This window comes from Camelus ferus, chromosome 18 (assembly GCF_009834535.1).
Source record: "Camelus ferus isolate YT-003-E chromosome 18, BCGSAC_Cfer_1.0, whole genome shotgun sequence".
NCBI lineage: Eukaryota > Metazoa > Chordata > Mammalia > Artiodactyla > Camelidae > Camelus > Camelus ferus.
Genome location: NC_045713.1, coordinates 30,945,521 through 30,960,605, shown reverse-complemented (window position 1 = coordinate 30,960,605; position 15,085 = coordinate 30,945,521). Strand labels below are relative to the sequence as shown.

The window sequence follows — 15,085 nt, the reverse complement described above, 5'->3', positions numbered from 1 at the left end:
CCTTGCACGGCTGCGGCGCCACTCGGCCTCCAGGGGGCAGAGCCCCGCGAGCGGGCGATTTCTCGGGCCCGCCCCCTTCGGGTCCCGAAAGCTAAAGCGTGGCAGGGGCCGGGCCGGGGAAGCGGAGGAGGCGGGTCTCCATAGAAACCTCCACCTGTTTCCGGCCAGGCTGTGAGAGATTAGGGGCTGTTGCCGGGGCCAATCTCAGCCAGTTCGCCTTTTCCCGGCGGCCCCTGCGGGAGCGGTGGGTGTTGTACACAATCATCATGGCGGCGGCCGGAGCCCCGGATGGTGAGTGTGGAGGGGGTGGCGGGCGCCCGGGATGGGCTGAGGTGAAGCAGGCGCTCCGGGGGGAATGCGGACTGGCGCGCGGGGGGAGTAGCCTGGCTCGGGAGCGGCGGTCCGGCAGCGTCCGGGCAGAGTCCGGTCTCAGGCCCAGCCCGCGGCGAGCGCCCACCCCCTGACCCCCTTGCAGGCATGGAGGAGCCTGGCATGGACACGGAGGCAGAGACCGTGGCGACCGAGGCGCCCGCGCGCCCCCTCAACTGCGTGGAGGCCGAAGCCGCGGCGGGGGCGGCGGCCGAGGACTCCTGCGCTGCGCGAGGCAGCCTGCAGCCGGCCCCGGCCCAGCCCCCTGGGGACCCCGCGGCCCAGGCCTCGGTCAGCAACGGCGAGGACGCGGGCGGCGGCGCAGGCAGGGAGCTGGTGGACCTGAAGATCATCTGGAACAAGACTAAGCACGACGTGAAGTTCCCCCTGGACAGCACAGGCTCCGAGCTAAAACAGAAGATTCACTCGATTACAGGTAATCCCCGTGGCGGTGACAGCCTTCCTCACCTCACTTGCAGGTGCCTAGGGTTTGCACGGTGCTGGGCCCTCGCGCTGGCCGCTTTCCTTGCATTAGCCTCCTCAATGCTAACAACAGCTCTCCCAAGTAAGTACTGATGTGCCCATTCTTCATATGGGGAAAATGAGACCCAAAATCAGAGCTAGTAAATGGCTGAGCTAGGATTCAGGCCCAGCTCTGACTCTTAGGCCCAAGTTTCAAACTAGTGTTGCCCAAACATCTCAATAAAAATCACCAGAGGCACTTGTTAATTTTACAGTTCCTAGGCTCGTCCCGCTGGAGATTTTTATTCAGTGGGTCTGGAATGTGGCCAGGGATTATTTTTAGCAAATGTCTTAGGTAATTTTAATAAGGGAAGTTTAGGAAACACTGCTGTTGGCTTTCATGCTGGCCCCTTCACAGATGCTCCTGTTACTTAATTTTATCTCATTTACAGCACTTTGCCATCTGAAACGATTTCCTTTTTAAGCTTTCTGCATGTAGCTTGTAAGCGCGGTAAAAACAGAAACCTTATGGGTTTCTATATCCCTGAGGCCTGTGGCCTTCATACAGGAGTGATGGGATGGTTGAGAAATAGCTTGGAATGAAAGATAGCTAATAGTTATTGAACAATTACTGGATACCAGGTACTGCACTAGATGCTACATACTTGTCCTATTTCTTTGTTCTTAAAAGAAGTTCATGCAGAAGGAACTATTGTCATCTCTATTATGAGGTACTGGAGGCTCAGAGAGGTTGTAGATTGCTCAAGTGCCCAAAAGTAATTGGCGATAGAGCAGTATTCACTTTCACATCTGTTCAAGTATATTTTTCGTTTCTTCCTTTCACCGTCCTCTACCTTTTCTCAAGGTCTCCCGCCTGCCATGCAGAAAGTCATGTATAAAGGCCTTGTCCCCGAGGATAAGACGTTGAGAGAAATAAAAGTGACCAGCGGGGCCAAGATCATGGTGGTTGGCTCCACGATAAATGACGTTTTAGCAGTAAACACGCCCAAAGATGCGGCCCAGCAGGACGCCAAGGCTGAAGAGAACAAGAAGGAGCCTCTCTGCAGGCAGAAAGTGAGTCCGTCGTGTGGTTGTTAGTCCTGGGAAGTGTGAGGCTTTGTCCTCTCGAGCCTAGGCTGGTTGTATCCTCCCTAGAATAAGCTCCTTTTCGGACAGGGCCCATGATGGAAATTTATGGCAGCAGTTGGGTGCGGCTGGCTGTTGAGTGGAGGTGACAACTACCTGAGATTTGCATCTTTGTCTCATCTGGCGGGTCAGTGTGTCTCAAGTCTATCTACTTTAGGATAAGGCCTTTGTGAAGGCAGGCTTCAGGCAAGATATTGAAAGGAAGCAGATGTGGGTTTCTCTCCTCTTTAGTGCCAGAGAAAAATGCCACTATTAGAATTAACCCTCCATTTTGTACAACTGCTCACATTTGTTTTTTGACTTGTGGCTTCCCCCAAGTCAACAAGCCCTTTTCTGGTTAACGTTGGAAATCAATAGCTTTCAGAGGTTCCTCTGAAACTGACTGTTTCAGGAAGCCAAATGAAGCTGACTAGGGAGATAACAACACTGATTTATTTTTTTCCTTTCCTGGTCCAAGAAATGGGAGCCTGATTTTTCACATGCGCTGTTGCTCATTTTGAATCGAAGAAATCCAGCCTTGTTTTGTGCTTATTGTAACCATTCAAATTCTTTTGGTAATTGGGAAAAGTAAGAGTATTCACTGTAGAAGGAACTGGTTAGAAGAACCCACACTTACCCTTTAATCACCCAGCAAACCCCACTCGTTTTTATCGGGCCCGCTAACACTCTTAGTAGTGTTCCAGGAAAATAGATATTCTCAACTCAGCCTGTGTTCTAAGTAGACCAACTTGAACCAACATCAATTTTAGTGACCATAGGCACCAGGGCACATGGACAGCAGTGTGAGAGGGACACAGATTATGTTACAGGGCCATAATCCCTTACGTGTGCTTCCAAAACCCAAAAAGAATCTGAAAACCAGAAGTGTTTTTGACAAATTTGGCAGCAAAACCTGACCAGGATTAGCGTGAATATTCATGTTTTGCTCTAGAAATAGTAACATGTTTGCAACATTGTAAAATGACTATAAATCAATAAAAAATGTTAAAAAAAAAAGTTTGGTGACAAGGTGCTACCCTAGACCCCACAAAGAATGTTACGTAGTGTACTTTAAAACTATATTACGTTTATAAAATCTTTAAAAATTTTAGATTTAAATAAATAAAGTCCCAAAACTTTTGTCCACAGAGTTTCAGATAAGGAGTTGTAAACCTATACTAACATCTAAAAGATATTTATTTGGACACTTGTCTCCAAATATGGAGTCATAATATCTTGTAACAATTGAGTTCATTCCCATTTTCCTATCTCCCTCTGCCACAGTGTATGAAATTATCAAATAGGAACACGTCAGACGTGAATGAGTCTTCCCACTGGTCATGCCCTTGGAGTATAACATGCCTCTTAAATACAGGTTTTGAGTTACTAATGGTAGCTTAACAGCTTAGAATTGTTCTCCCCAGTGCAGGGAAAATTTTTCAAAAGGTGCTTGTGAGGCATAAGTCAAATTAAGCTTCTAATGCATGTTACTTTGTTCCATTGATGCCAATTATGAGGCATAACATGGCCTAATGAGGGGGACCCCTCCTGGCTTTTCCTCTGCTTGTTCAGGGATCTGAGGCTGATATGTAGCAGTCAGGCAGTATTGAGTTTATTCCTGCAGTGGGTTTCTGCCATGCCAGTGGGGTTTGAGCTGGCTCATGGCCACCTGGTGCTTAAATTTAATTCAGTTGTTACCCTCTACCCACTCACTGCCCCCCAGGTCTAGCTTTACAAACACCAGCTGTACCTACAGAGCCCCAGGTGGAGAGGAAGCGAGACTCAGGCACTTGGGCCAGCCAGACAAGAGCAGTTTTAGGGGATCCCTGAGTCTAATTAGAACCCTTAATGAGCTGCTTCAGACTCCTCAGGTGGAGGTGGGGTTAGAGACTTCCCAACATCAGGCTGTAGAGTAATCAGCATTTCTCTCAGGAGCTGTGGCCATTCAAGCTTTCTGTTCAGCTGGAGTTGGGGATGGGGTAGTGGGGAACATTTCTGCGATAGGCCAAGTCTCCGTTTGTTGGAGAAATGCTCCTTCTATGCAGCTAAGCTGATTCCCAGCATCCTTGCAGATTTCTTCTGGAGTTGAAGTTGACAGAAATGGCTGCCGTCTTGCAACCCAGCTGGGGAGCAGGACCCTTTGTGGCTCTCTTGAGCTTGATGTTTTAATTCTTTCACTGGTGATTTTGGTGGAGGGGCAGGGGGAAGAGGAAGTAGAGTTTACTTGAATTAGCTATCTGGAAATCCTGCTGGCTCTAGAACTTTGATGTAGCTAATTGAAATTCAATAATAAGAATTCAGTTCCTCACTCACACTAGCCACATTTCAAGTGCTTACTAGTGGCAGGTGTCTCATGGCTCCTGTTTTGGGCAGCACAGATACAGAATAGTTCCCTCACAGAAGTTTCTGCTGGACAGCACTGCCCTGTAGTGTCAGAGGACATGGTCTGTAGACAGTAAAAGCTTTTGAACCAAAACATTAAGGCTTTCTTCAACCTCTTTTTTAGAGTAGTAGTAACAGATTGAAATGCAGTCAACTGTTTCATCTGATTATCTCTTCTGACTTACGTTATAGCAACACAGGAAAGTATTGGATAAAGGAAAACCCGAAGATGTGATGCCGTCTGTTAAGGGTGCCCAGGTAAGCCACACTCCTTTGTGAGCGTTCTGAAAAGGAACCAGACTCCCCTCTGACTTCCTGAGGTTCCTGTGATCACATCTTCGAATCCTTTCCCCTCTTCTTTTCCTGTCTTAGTTTGTTTCTGGTCCCTCCCTCTCTCACCATGCTCTTGTGCCTCCAGGAGCGCCTGCCAACGGTACCCTTATCCGGCATGTACAATAAGTCTGGAGGAAAAGTGAGACTCACCTTTAAGCTAGAACAAGACCAGCTGTGGATCGGCACTAAAGGTGCGTGCTGCTCTCACCCCTTCCTGGCCCACTGCCTCTGGCATCCAGCAGGGCTTGTGCTCGGGTGCCATTCTGCTTCTCGTTCTGAAGTCTCTCTCTCCGCTGTGCTTTGCATGCTCCTGGCTTTTGATTTTGCTCTTCGATGCTCACCTTCTGTTTGGACTCTCTTTCCTCATTCTTTTCAGTCTGATCTCAGGGCCAGTTCATCAAGTATTGACTCTTCAGTTGCAGCCAAAACCAGAAGTTCCAAACATGTGGCCTGAGGACCAGGTCTGGTCCACAGACAAGGGTTTTACGAGTTTACACATAATCATAAGGGAGGTTTCACTTCATCTGATTTTTTTTTTTTCTTTTTTTGGCTTCTCTTGAAAAAAGCAAAAGAGCTAGCCATTCTGGACCGGTGCTCTCACATGGAAGCAATCCACTGGCGCCAAGGAGTAGTTCCGATGGACCCTGCTGCAGCCCTCACCACTTCATTTATCTTACACGTAGCCAGCTTTGTTCATTTAGGCCACCTGCCTGGCCCCTGTAGGTCAGAGTTTGCCCCTGGACTAGGGACCTCCCCCTACCTCCCTGCCTGATTGCCCTCTGCCTCCCCCCACTTACCCTGCCTGTGCACAGTGGGTCAGGCTTGCTGTTTGCTGGGGAATGTCTCTGACTGTCCTCACTCTCCCGTCCCCCAGATGGTTCAAAGTCTTACAGTTACATTGCAGAATTATCTGTGTCCCTTTCTTTGCCACTCTGTTGGGCCACTTTAGGCTCCTAGCATCTCTAAACTTGGTCTGTTACAGCAGGTTAACCTGTAACCCTGCCCCATCTATGATTTCTTCTGTTCTGCCCATCTTCTGTTCTGTTATTTCCTACTGGCTCCTGTGCTCAAAAATCTTGGGCCCTTTAAGGCTAACTTCAGATGCTTAAACATAGTGTCCAGTATTCTCAGCATTGGGGCCCAGTTTACATGTTTGATCTAGCTTCCTGCTCCACTTGCCCTGTGTACTTCAGCTGCATCACTCCCTGAGTTTCCCACCATGCTTTGCACAGCTCACGTCTTTGCTCATGCTCTGCCCTTACCTGGAATGCCTTCTTCACGTTCTTTGTTACTAATATACTCTTCCAAGGCCCTGCTTAACACACTGATCACCATGTCACCGAAATCTGGGTGACAGTTGAGTTTCCTCAGGGACACCCAATCCACAGTGGGTGATCAGCGTGTGAAGTGTCCTCTCCTGATGAAGCCTTCCCTGCTGTCTCCCCCACCCCCAAATGAATTGCTGCCGCTTCTGTTCACAGAACACTCATTGTTCTCTGACTTGTCTGCCCCTGTTAGATACCTGGAGTGAACCGAGCATGCCTAATTCACCTGTTTCTGGCCAGCACTGTAGGTACTCAGTGTTTGAGGTAAACGGTAAAGAGCAGTTTAGGGGATCTTATCGTCTGAGGTTAGTTTGGTTTCAGGGACAGGCCATTTAGTATGATTCTGCTTAAAATGGGACCAAAGTGTTAGGGAAAATAATTGGGGCAGAGGTGAAGGGGAGTGAGATTTTTATCATCTGAAATATGAAAATAACTTCTTGTTTTCAACCCTGTCCTGATTCTTAAAATGAACAAAGACCGACATGGCCAAAATGCTTGAGTTTTCTAACAATTTTATGATCCCTTGCTATAGTCTTCATTTCACATTCAGCTCTACCTGCATTGGCAAAGCAAGTTTTGCAGAATATTTAAGGGCTTTCCGAGTTTTCCCAGGGGCCTTTGAACTCTTCAGTAGGTCATTCTCTTTTGCACAGTCACATCATCAGTTTTCTCTAATTGTGAGCTGCCCTGCCTCTGTCACGGGTCCTCCCTTAGTCATGACCTTGCTGGTGATTGTGCTTCGTTCTCCATCATTGCACTGACTTGCTGAACCCCTGCCTCTTCCCAGACTTGCTGGAGGCAGTGGCTAAGGCTGATGGCTGGGAGGCTGGGTGCAGGCAAGGGAGCTGGATGAGGACTAAGTGTCCAAGTCCATTGGTTCCTCAGGGAATATTTTCAGGTTTTGAAGTTGGATAGAAAACAATGTCCTTAAGTGCAGGGACTAATGGAAACCTCCTGTGTGTGTGTTGGAGGTTTTACTTCGGCTGGTAGGAGCAGCCACCTTCCTGCTTTGGCACGAAGGCAGAGCTCTGGAAGAGTCTCGATGTGTCAGGGCTTCAGGGCTGCTGAAAGCCTCGTTACTCACCAGCTTTGTTAAAGAGCGTGGCCGGTAGACATTTATGTCTTCAGGGGTTGACCAGGGCCGGGATTTCCAATCCACACAGACCACTGTGTCAGTGAACCTCAGGCTCTCTTCTCACTTGTGAGCCCAGGAGTGCTGTCACCTGAGTGTCATAAGCCATCTCCTAGGAGGACAGCTTGTTCTGGGGGTTGGCTGCCAGCCACTGGCTTCGTCTTTCTGCTGGGCTGACCATCCCAGCAGCTACTTGGCCTCTTTCTCGACGCGGTGCTTTACTGAGTGGCACTCCAGGGCTCCTACTCGAGGCTTAAACTCTCTGAGGTCACATGTGTAGGAGGCAGGACTGAGCCTCAGGCCCAGCAGAGCAAGAAGAACGAGCCCCAGGCAGGAACTGGAACTGGTGAGCACTTGAAGCTGTCCTGGGGGAGCGTGCGCCCTGTTTGCAGGGAACTCGAGTCTCTAATCTAGTCTCTAAACAGCTGTCACTCAGGAATGTAGGCCCGGGATTGTTGAACCTTCTGCATTTTCAAGAGAAGCCAAAAATCCATACTTTTGTGTAAGATCTCTGGATAGTTCGAGATGGCTGGTGCTTAAAAAGTTTCCATCTTAAAGACGACTGCTGGTCAGGTTCTGCCTGTGGGTCACTGTTTTAGAGCCACTGAAAGTCAAAACCTGAATGAACATCTTCAGGTCCCTTCTCCCCACCCCGTTTTTCAGTGACCAAGGCCCACACGATGGAAGTGACATGTCTCAAGTCACCAGCCTACATGACAACCCAGGTCTCTAAATTCCTAGTTTGTTTTGGCAACTTTGTTGTTTTTCAGATTTTGCTTTCTGCAAAGGCTATAATGAGTCCTTTCCAGCTTGGTTTCACCATTTGCTGAGAGCCCCTCCCTGTCACTGAGGTGTCTGCTGCTTCTGGGTGGGGGTTCCTCTTTGGCAGGTGCCCCACACCTCCTGCCACCACCACCCCATCCCGCTGCACTCAGCCCACTTCCGTGTCAGCTCACTCTTTTTTGTCTGCCATCCTTAAACTAGCTGCAAAATGTCTTCTGACTCCAAGTGATAAGCAGTATTTCAAGTGTTAATCACAAGTGGTTATGAGTGTTCTAAGAGAACTTCTTCAAGTATGTGTACTTGGAAGGGTGGGGGATCAGGGGAGGAAACTGGGGGCTGGAGAGCAGGTAAGCAGGATCATGGGACAGAAACTGGTCTTAAAGCCCCAAGCATCCCCTTTCCTGTATGAGTCACAGGCTCGTGTGGTTGCCTCTTCTTGGACCTCGCAGCTCTCCCAGGCACCAAAGACCTCAGCCTGTGCTGGGCTTGGCAGTAGGGGTGCAGAGGAATTTCTTGGGTATTTATTAATCATCAGACTTTAAAGAATAACGTCAGGAAAGCTGTATCTCTGCTCTCAGAGACCTTTAACATACCTCTACCAAATCCATTTCCCCGTTTGCTCCTAAGACGTTCCCAACTCCCAAGCAGGGCCCGAGGTACCCATCCCATTGTCCCTAGAGGATAGGGGTGGCTGGAGTTTACAGTAGGTCCCGCAGCCACCAGCCCTGATGAGGGACTGCTGAGTCACAGGAGTAGAGCAGGAGGGCCTTTGAATAATCACTGTAATCCCTCTCAACTTAGAGCGGACGGAGAAATTGCCCATGGGCTCCATTAAAAATGTGGTCAGCGAACCTATCGAAGGACACGAAGACTACCACATGATGGTGAGTAGCCCCGCGCCCGCTCCTGCTCCTGCACCTCCAGCAGGGAGTGGGCTTCTCACTGAGGAGACTCAGTGCTCAGAAGACGCACGGCGTTAAGACCCCCGTGTTGTCTTTATGTTCTTTAAACCTAATCTGGTGACCTATTCCGAGTTCTGTTCATTTGACTGCCCTGCTCCACCTGCCACCTTCCCGCAGTTTAAAGGGGATACGTTTTATCTCTTTTGCATCCGTCTTATCTGTAATATTTTGGTTTTAGACCAGGAAAATAAATATCAAGAGACGGAATGGCTTATGGGTCTTCATTTTAAATTTGTCTGTTGTATAAAACAAAACCTCCCACCAGCCTTGGCGTCTGTGAGGGCACCAGGCAGTTCCCTCCTGCAGTGGTGTTGCTTATCCCAGGGGGCAGCCGTCAGGTGGCCGAGGACCCTGCGGGGAAGGTGGGCTGTGTGGCCTGGTGCTGCATGGAGGTCTGCTCTAAGGAGAGCGGCTGCTCTTTTCCACACAGAATGCTTGGAGGCATTCTCCAGGTCTGTGCAGAACAGAGCCAAGGGCTCAGTGACGAGCCCTGAGCAGCTTTGGCAAACCCTTTCCATTTCCCAGCACTGTCGAAGGGGCCGCTTTAAAAATGAACTTCAGCCACCTCCCTCCGGAGTTGCTGTGACAGGGACCTGACCTGAGCGGTGATGGGTGCGGGCAGGGCCGCCTGCTGTGCTCTGTGTGAGGGGGCAGCAGGGGCGCAGCAGCGTCAGCCCGCTCCCAGGAGCAGCAGCTGGTGGTTCCCCCTGTGGGCTGATGTGCAGAATCCTCAGCACAGAGGGGTGCTGGAAGATCCAGGAAGAGGGGGTCTCTCGCTCTGGCAGTTCCCTCTGGGCAGACAGCAGACCCGCTGGCCCAAGGAAGCCAGCCAGTCGTGTCCCCTCTGCTGCCCTGTCGGGGTCTGTCGGCTCGGGCGCTGAGCCAGGCCAACGTGGGCACTGCAGTCCTGGGTGCGCCGCTCCTGGGTGTTCTCCTCCTGGGCGTGGTGATGGCGTCACGGGGGCTCCTTTTAGGCCCTCGGGCGGCCCTTCCACCCCTGGTCTCTCTGTAGTCTTTAAAGGATTGCAGATGATTTGTTTTGCCGGCTCAGTTATGTTTTTCTGTCTTAAGAGTTGGATTTTAATATTTTCAGCTGGACCCCTTCACTCCCTTTTGAAACATTCATCTCACCACTTTGGCCCAGTAGAATTTGCAGCCCCAGTTTTCAAGCAGCCTGGGAGAGGGATTTCAAACAAGTGGAGTGGACCGTTTTGGACATCTTTTAAGGAGGTGGTGGAAAGGCTAATGCCTTCACGTTTAGTTTGTTTAGGTCAAATGCTCATTCCTCTCTGGAGTCATTGCTGGCAGAGGCAGGTTCCAATCACCCCTCTTTTTCTAAACTCCATTAAGTAGAACCTTTGCCTTGGTCTTAATGAAAGTATTTATTTCCCCTTTTGCAGATGCCATTTCACTAGCTAGATGAATGTGTCACAGCTCATCTTAGAGAAGGGTGGCTGCTTTTTCATTTTTAGAGAAATGTTAAGAAAACACAGAAATGAACCAAGAAACTATAACAAACCCATATATCCATCACCAAGAAGTGACTTTTGTAAAGATTTTGTAACTTGTTTTCAATATTTCTTTAAATAAAAGGAAAATCTACCAACAGTGAATGTCCCCATTGTCTTCCCCTCCCCCACTGCCATTATGACTTATCACGCAGATCCCCCATCTCTCTCTGCATTTTCACATATACCCATGACCAAGATACAGTATTGTTTTGTGTTTTTTCAGTTTTCATAAATGGTATCATGGTATGTATCGTTCTGTAACTTGCCTTTTTTGGTTCGACATTATGATCTGTCTGTATTAACTCTAGATTCAGTTTGTACCCTTTAAAAGGAAACCTAGTATTCATACGAGTAGGTCACTTTTAATTTTGCATTCCCTTACTGATGGGTATGTAGGTTGTTTCCAGGTTTTTATGATTTCTGACAGTGCTGCTTGGAACATTCACGTCTGCCTCCTTGTGCATGTGTGACTGTTTTCCTAGGGCAGTGGTTCTCCAACTGGCCTCTGGATCAGCAGTGTTACATCACCTGGGAACTTGTTAGAGATGCAGATTCTCAGGCCCCACTCCAGCCCTCCGGAAGCAGGAACTCTAAGGGCTGGAGCCCACCAGTCTGCTCTAACAAACCCTCCAGGTGGTTCTGCTGCCCTTGTGAGTTCGGGAACCACCGCTTTAGAATCGGCTATGCCTAACTCCCACCTTTTTACTTTCATTTATTTATTTGTGTATTTTTGACAGAAGAATGCTCCCCATGTGCACAGGTTTTTTCCCCCCTTCCCTTTTTAATTAACTCACTTCTCAGCCCTCCCCTGTGTTTGTCGTGCTGCCTGCTCAGTCTCCCCACCTCTGAAGTACCGCTTGGTTTTCCTTTTTCCCTTCCAGGCGTTTCAGTTGGGCCCCACGGAAGCCTCTTACTACTGGGTGTACTGGGTTCCGACTCAATATGTGGATGCAATCAAAGACACTGTGCTGGGGAAGTGGCAGTATTTTTGAAAGCACTTTCACCTCTGGCCCAGGAGACTGACCCAAAGTGAAGGACATTGCTGGGAGAGGCCCGCAGCATCCCTGGATTTCGGAGTTCTGGAACTTTGTTAAAAAAAAAATCTAAATCCAATCTAAGGCGATGTGGTGACTGAAGCCAGAGGTGATGTACTTTCACCATTAGCTTAATTTTAACTTAAATCACCAGTTCCCTTTCCTGCAGTCAGCTTCATACCATTTTTAAAGTCAATATGGTGGAAATCAATAAATCTGAATTCCGACTATGTTGTGTGGAATACTCTTAAGTGTGTTTGAGAGTAGATCTACCAATTTTGTTTAGAAAGGATTGATCAAAAGCTTTCTGATTTCTTTTTTTTTTTTTTCTCCTTTTAAGTGATTTCACCTGAAATAGTTTCATAACTCTTTGGTTGCAAACATTCGGACTGCGTTGTGATGAGTTGGGGGTGGGGTTTTTTTTTTTCGTATAAAATTGTATGCAAAATGTGGGGGTTAGTAAGCCATATTTCTCTGTCCATTGATTCAGAATGAATTCTTTCCCTTTTTCTTTTCTCACTTCCTAGATTGGAGTTTTTGTTTTAAGAACCCAAAGATGTCAGTTCCTCCTTTTGTACCTCATCACCGCTTCCTTTCCTGGCCTCCCTCCCGCCACGCTGCTGCTCGTGAACGCGCGGTGGGGGAGGAAGAGCTGTGGGTCTGGTCAGGGCGCTCCCGCTGGCTTGGTGTTTGCTGAGCCAAGGAGTGTCCCGCGGTGACTCCTGTCTACACGGCCCGATCTCTGGGGAGTCCCACTGCTGCTGTGACATTGTCTGCAGCCCTCACTGATTCGGCTTTGAGGCCCAGCCTGGCACAGGTGCTTCTTGGAAACCACGTCTCCCAGGCCAACAGAGGAGCCAGGTGGAAGCCAATGATACAGCCATATAGCCACAGATCCTTCTTTCTTCAGAATTTTCAAGAAAAATTCTTAAGCAGTCCAATGATTATTTCAGTTACACTTCTCCATTTGCTCCTTCTGCTCATGCATTGTGTTCAAGTGTCCTTCATCCCAGGTTCAGAGATGCTGCCTTTCTCAAAAAGACATCTGACCTAATGGGTTGGCCGATGTATTTAAACATCAGAAATGGGATAAATGGCTGTCGTGATTAGCTCTCCCTCTTCTGGTTTTAGCCCTTACGTCCTTTGTACACGTGAACTTCCGTTGACTCTGACATGAGGGCGGGGCTCTTGGTGGCTGGTACCGTGTGCTGTTCGCTGTTGCTCGCTGCTGTCTTCGCCGTTCTCCTCTCCCTGGTCGCAGGCTCTCCTCGTAAGGTTTGGCGAGAGATGTTCCAAACTTCACATTTTGGATTCTAGGCTGTTACCCCTCATTCTGTGAAATGTATTAGCATGTGTTCGCCTGAGATGACTATTCCTTGTGAGCCAGTCTATGGTGATACTCTCTGCCCTTCCCTTCCAAGCTGTAGTTCAGGAATCCAGCCCATCCAGACAGACTCTTGCTTCTCATGGTGTAGCCACTGCCAAGTTACGCATCTAGGCAGGAAAACCTACTCTTGTTTTTCTGGGGGACATACTGTGTGTATGTGAAGCATAGCATCCGAGAAACTGCCTGTTGTTCATCCCTTGAAAAAGGAGCAGTAACTAGCTTCTCTGTCCTTGTCGGCCCACAGTTTTCTGGAGAAAAGAGTGCTTCTCTGCTACTTGTCCAAGCCTCCCTCTGCAGTTGACAGGCCTATAGAGGAAACGGTCACGTAGCAAGCAGAGCATCATCTCGGTTTGAGTACTGCCCTTTCTGTTGGCCAGCGTCCCTGTCCCAGAGACTTGTCCTGACAGTGCCCCCGTCCGCTCTTGTTCTCTTGCAGCAGGTCTCCGTCCCCAGGCGGCCGTGCCGGGCTGCCCTCCTCGCTTGCCCTGTCGGTGCGGCTGCCCGTGCCACCTGCCACCCTCCCTCCCAGCAAGACTGTGTGCCCTATTGTTTTGCTCCCTGAGGGCCAGACTGCTTCTCACTCAGGCTGGTGTCATTCCCAGATAGGACCAAAGCCTGTGTGAGCCTTTTTCTTTTAAGTAAAATGGTGCTTTTTTTCCTTACTTCAAGATACTATATATAAATAATGTAAATGACATCTTTTCGTACAGACCCTGTGTGAGTATTGCTTTTCAGAGCTCACCACATCTGCTGGAACAATCTTGAGCTCTGGCTCCTGACTCTGCACAGACACCTTGCTAGAGGCCCTCGGAGAGCAGAGTGGGCAGCACCAGCAGCCACTGGGAGAAGGGTTTGGTTTAGATCCATGTCAGTGGTCACAGCAGTATTCGCTATTTTGTCACTCGGCCCTGTGAGTGGTCTCTTGGTAATTTTCTTACTGTCCAGGATGACTAACGAAATGAAATCTGTGTTAGCAAATTGAAATACTCTTTCCTCTTTGGTAGCATCACAGTGTTCATTTTTCCTCAGGATTATTATTTCTGTGCAGACCCCTCGCCGTCGGGGGTACAGGTTCTTTCCCTGGGGCATGACCTTCCTCAGTGGCCGAGGGGGCGCAGGTGGACAGGGGAGGAGCTGCTTCCAAGAGAAGGGCTCTGCTGTGCGGGGGTCTGCCATACCCTCCAGGCCGGGCGCCTCTCTGAGCCTTCTGCAGGGCTGCTTTCTCTCCTGGAGTTTGTGCAGGTGGCCCTCCTGCAGGGCCTGGCTCGCAGACATCATGCCTTTCTCTCCCTCCCTGAGCTGACTGGGCGGAGTGGTGACCAGGTGACCCCTGCTGCGGCCTGGCCCCCGGCAGCTGTGTTTCAGTCATCTGCTCAGAGAACTTGGAAAGACAGAGACTTCCTTGAACTCTTTGCTATTAAGTATTTTCCTTTTGACGACGGGTCTTTCGCAAGTAGCATTAGCTCTTTTTAAATGGAGGTGAACTGAGCTAAGGATGCACTTTGCTCCAATGTTGTGGACACAGTGGGCCTGGCGAGGCCTCCTTAGGCTCCTTCGATGCCGCTTTGTTAACAAGGGCCAGAGACTCAGCTTTGCCACGTCTCTGAAGGTTGCCGTGTTCCAGCTGGCAGGGGCTTGCTTTCCTCTTACTCTCACTCTAACCATGTGCCTGGAGGAGCTGTCCTGGGCTGTTGCACTTGGCCCACCCTCTCTTCACCGGGTCAGGGAAGGGAAAGGGACAGACCCGGTGTGCCAAGGGCTGTGCGGGGGCAGCTTGCTTTCCACCCCATCCTCTGAGGACGCTTCTTCCCCTTGCTCCTTGCCTCTGCTCATGCCTATCATCTTGAAAAAGGATGGTCTTAAGGCTTTGTGTTAAAGTCATCTTCAGTTAGGACTGGTACCTGTTTCCTTACTGGGGCCTGGTGGCCGTTCTGAAGTTACAGGTGGTCAGGAGCCCTCCAATGTACACAACATCTGGTAAATGTACCTGCCAGACTGGGTGGTTCTACTGCTTTCTAAATTTCTAAGAACCTCTTTCCTTTTCTTTCTCAAAGAGCTCTGCAGAATTATTTGACAATATGCGTAAGTACCATGTTTCCTTGTGGTGTATGCTCTGTCCTGGTTTTTGTTTTTAAATCAAATGCCTGTTTGGGAGGAGATGAACGTATTTAGTCTATTAGATTTGCGCTGCTGGATTTTTTTAAAAGTGTAACCTTGATTAGCTGTCTTCTTGTTTACCCTGTAAGATTAGTCTATCAATTAAAGTTTGATAATTAATTG

At 49.1% G+C, this 15,085-nt stretch overlaps 1 protein-coding gene across 4 annotated transcripts; it reads left to right on the top strand.

The window, feature by feature from the left end:
* The first annotated feature begins 51 nt into the window (after nt 1-51).
* Nucleotides 52-15,085, top strand: UBFD1 (ubiquitin family domain containing 1). Of its 4 annotated transcripts, none has more exons than XM_032460873.1 (7): nt 52-291; nt 476-805; nt 1,697-1,905; nt 4,531-4,596; nt 4,757-4,862; nt 8,713-8,795; nt 11,266-11,648. In XM_032460873.1, exons 1-7 carry the CDS (start codon nt 267-269, stop codon nt 11,374-11,376), a joined length of 930 nt encoding a protein of 309 aa, XP_032316764.1. In that variant the 5' UTR covers nt 52-266; the 3' UTR covers nt 11,377-11,648. The 4 variants fall into 4 exon arrangements, with proteins under 4 accessions (XP_032316764.1, XP_032316763.1, XP_032316766.1 ...); XM_032460872.1 differs by lacking the exon at nt 11,266-11,648 and adding an exon at nt 11,946-15,085 and having other exon boundaries at nt 70-291; XM_032460875.1 differs by lacking the exon at nt 11,266-11,648 and adding an exon at nt 10,274-11,229 and having other exon boundaries at nt 75-291.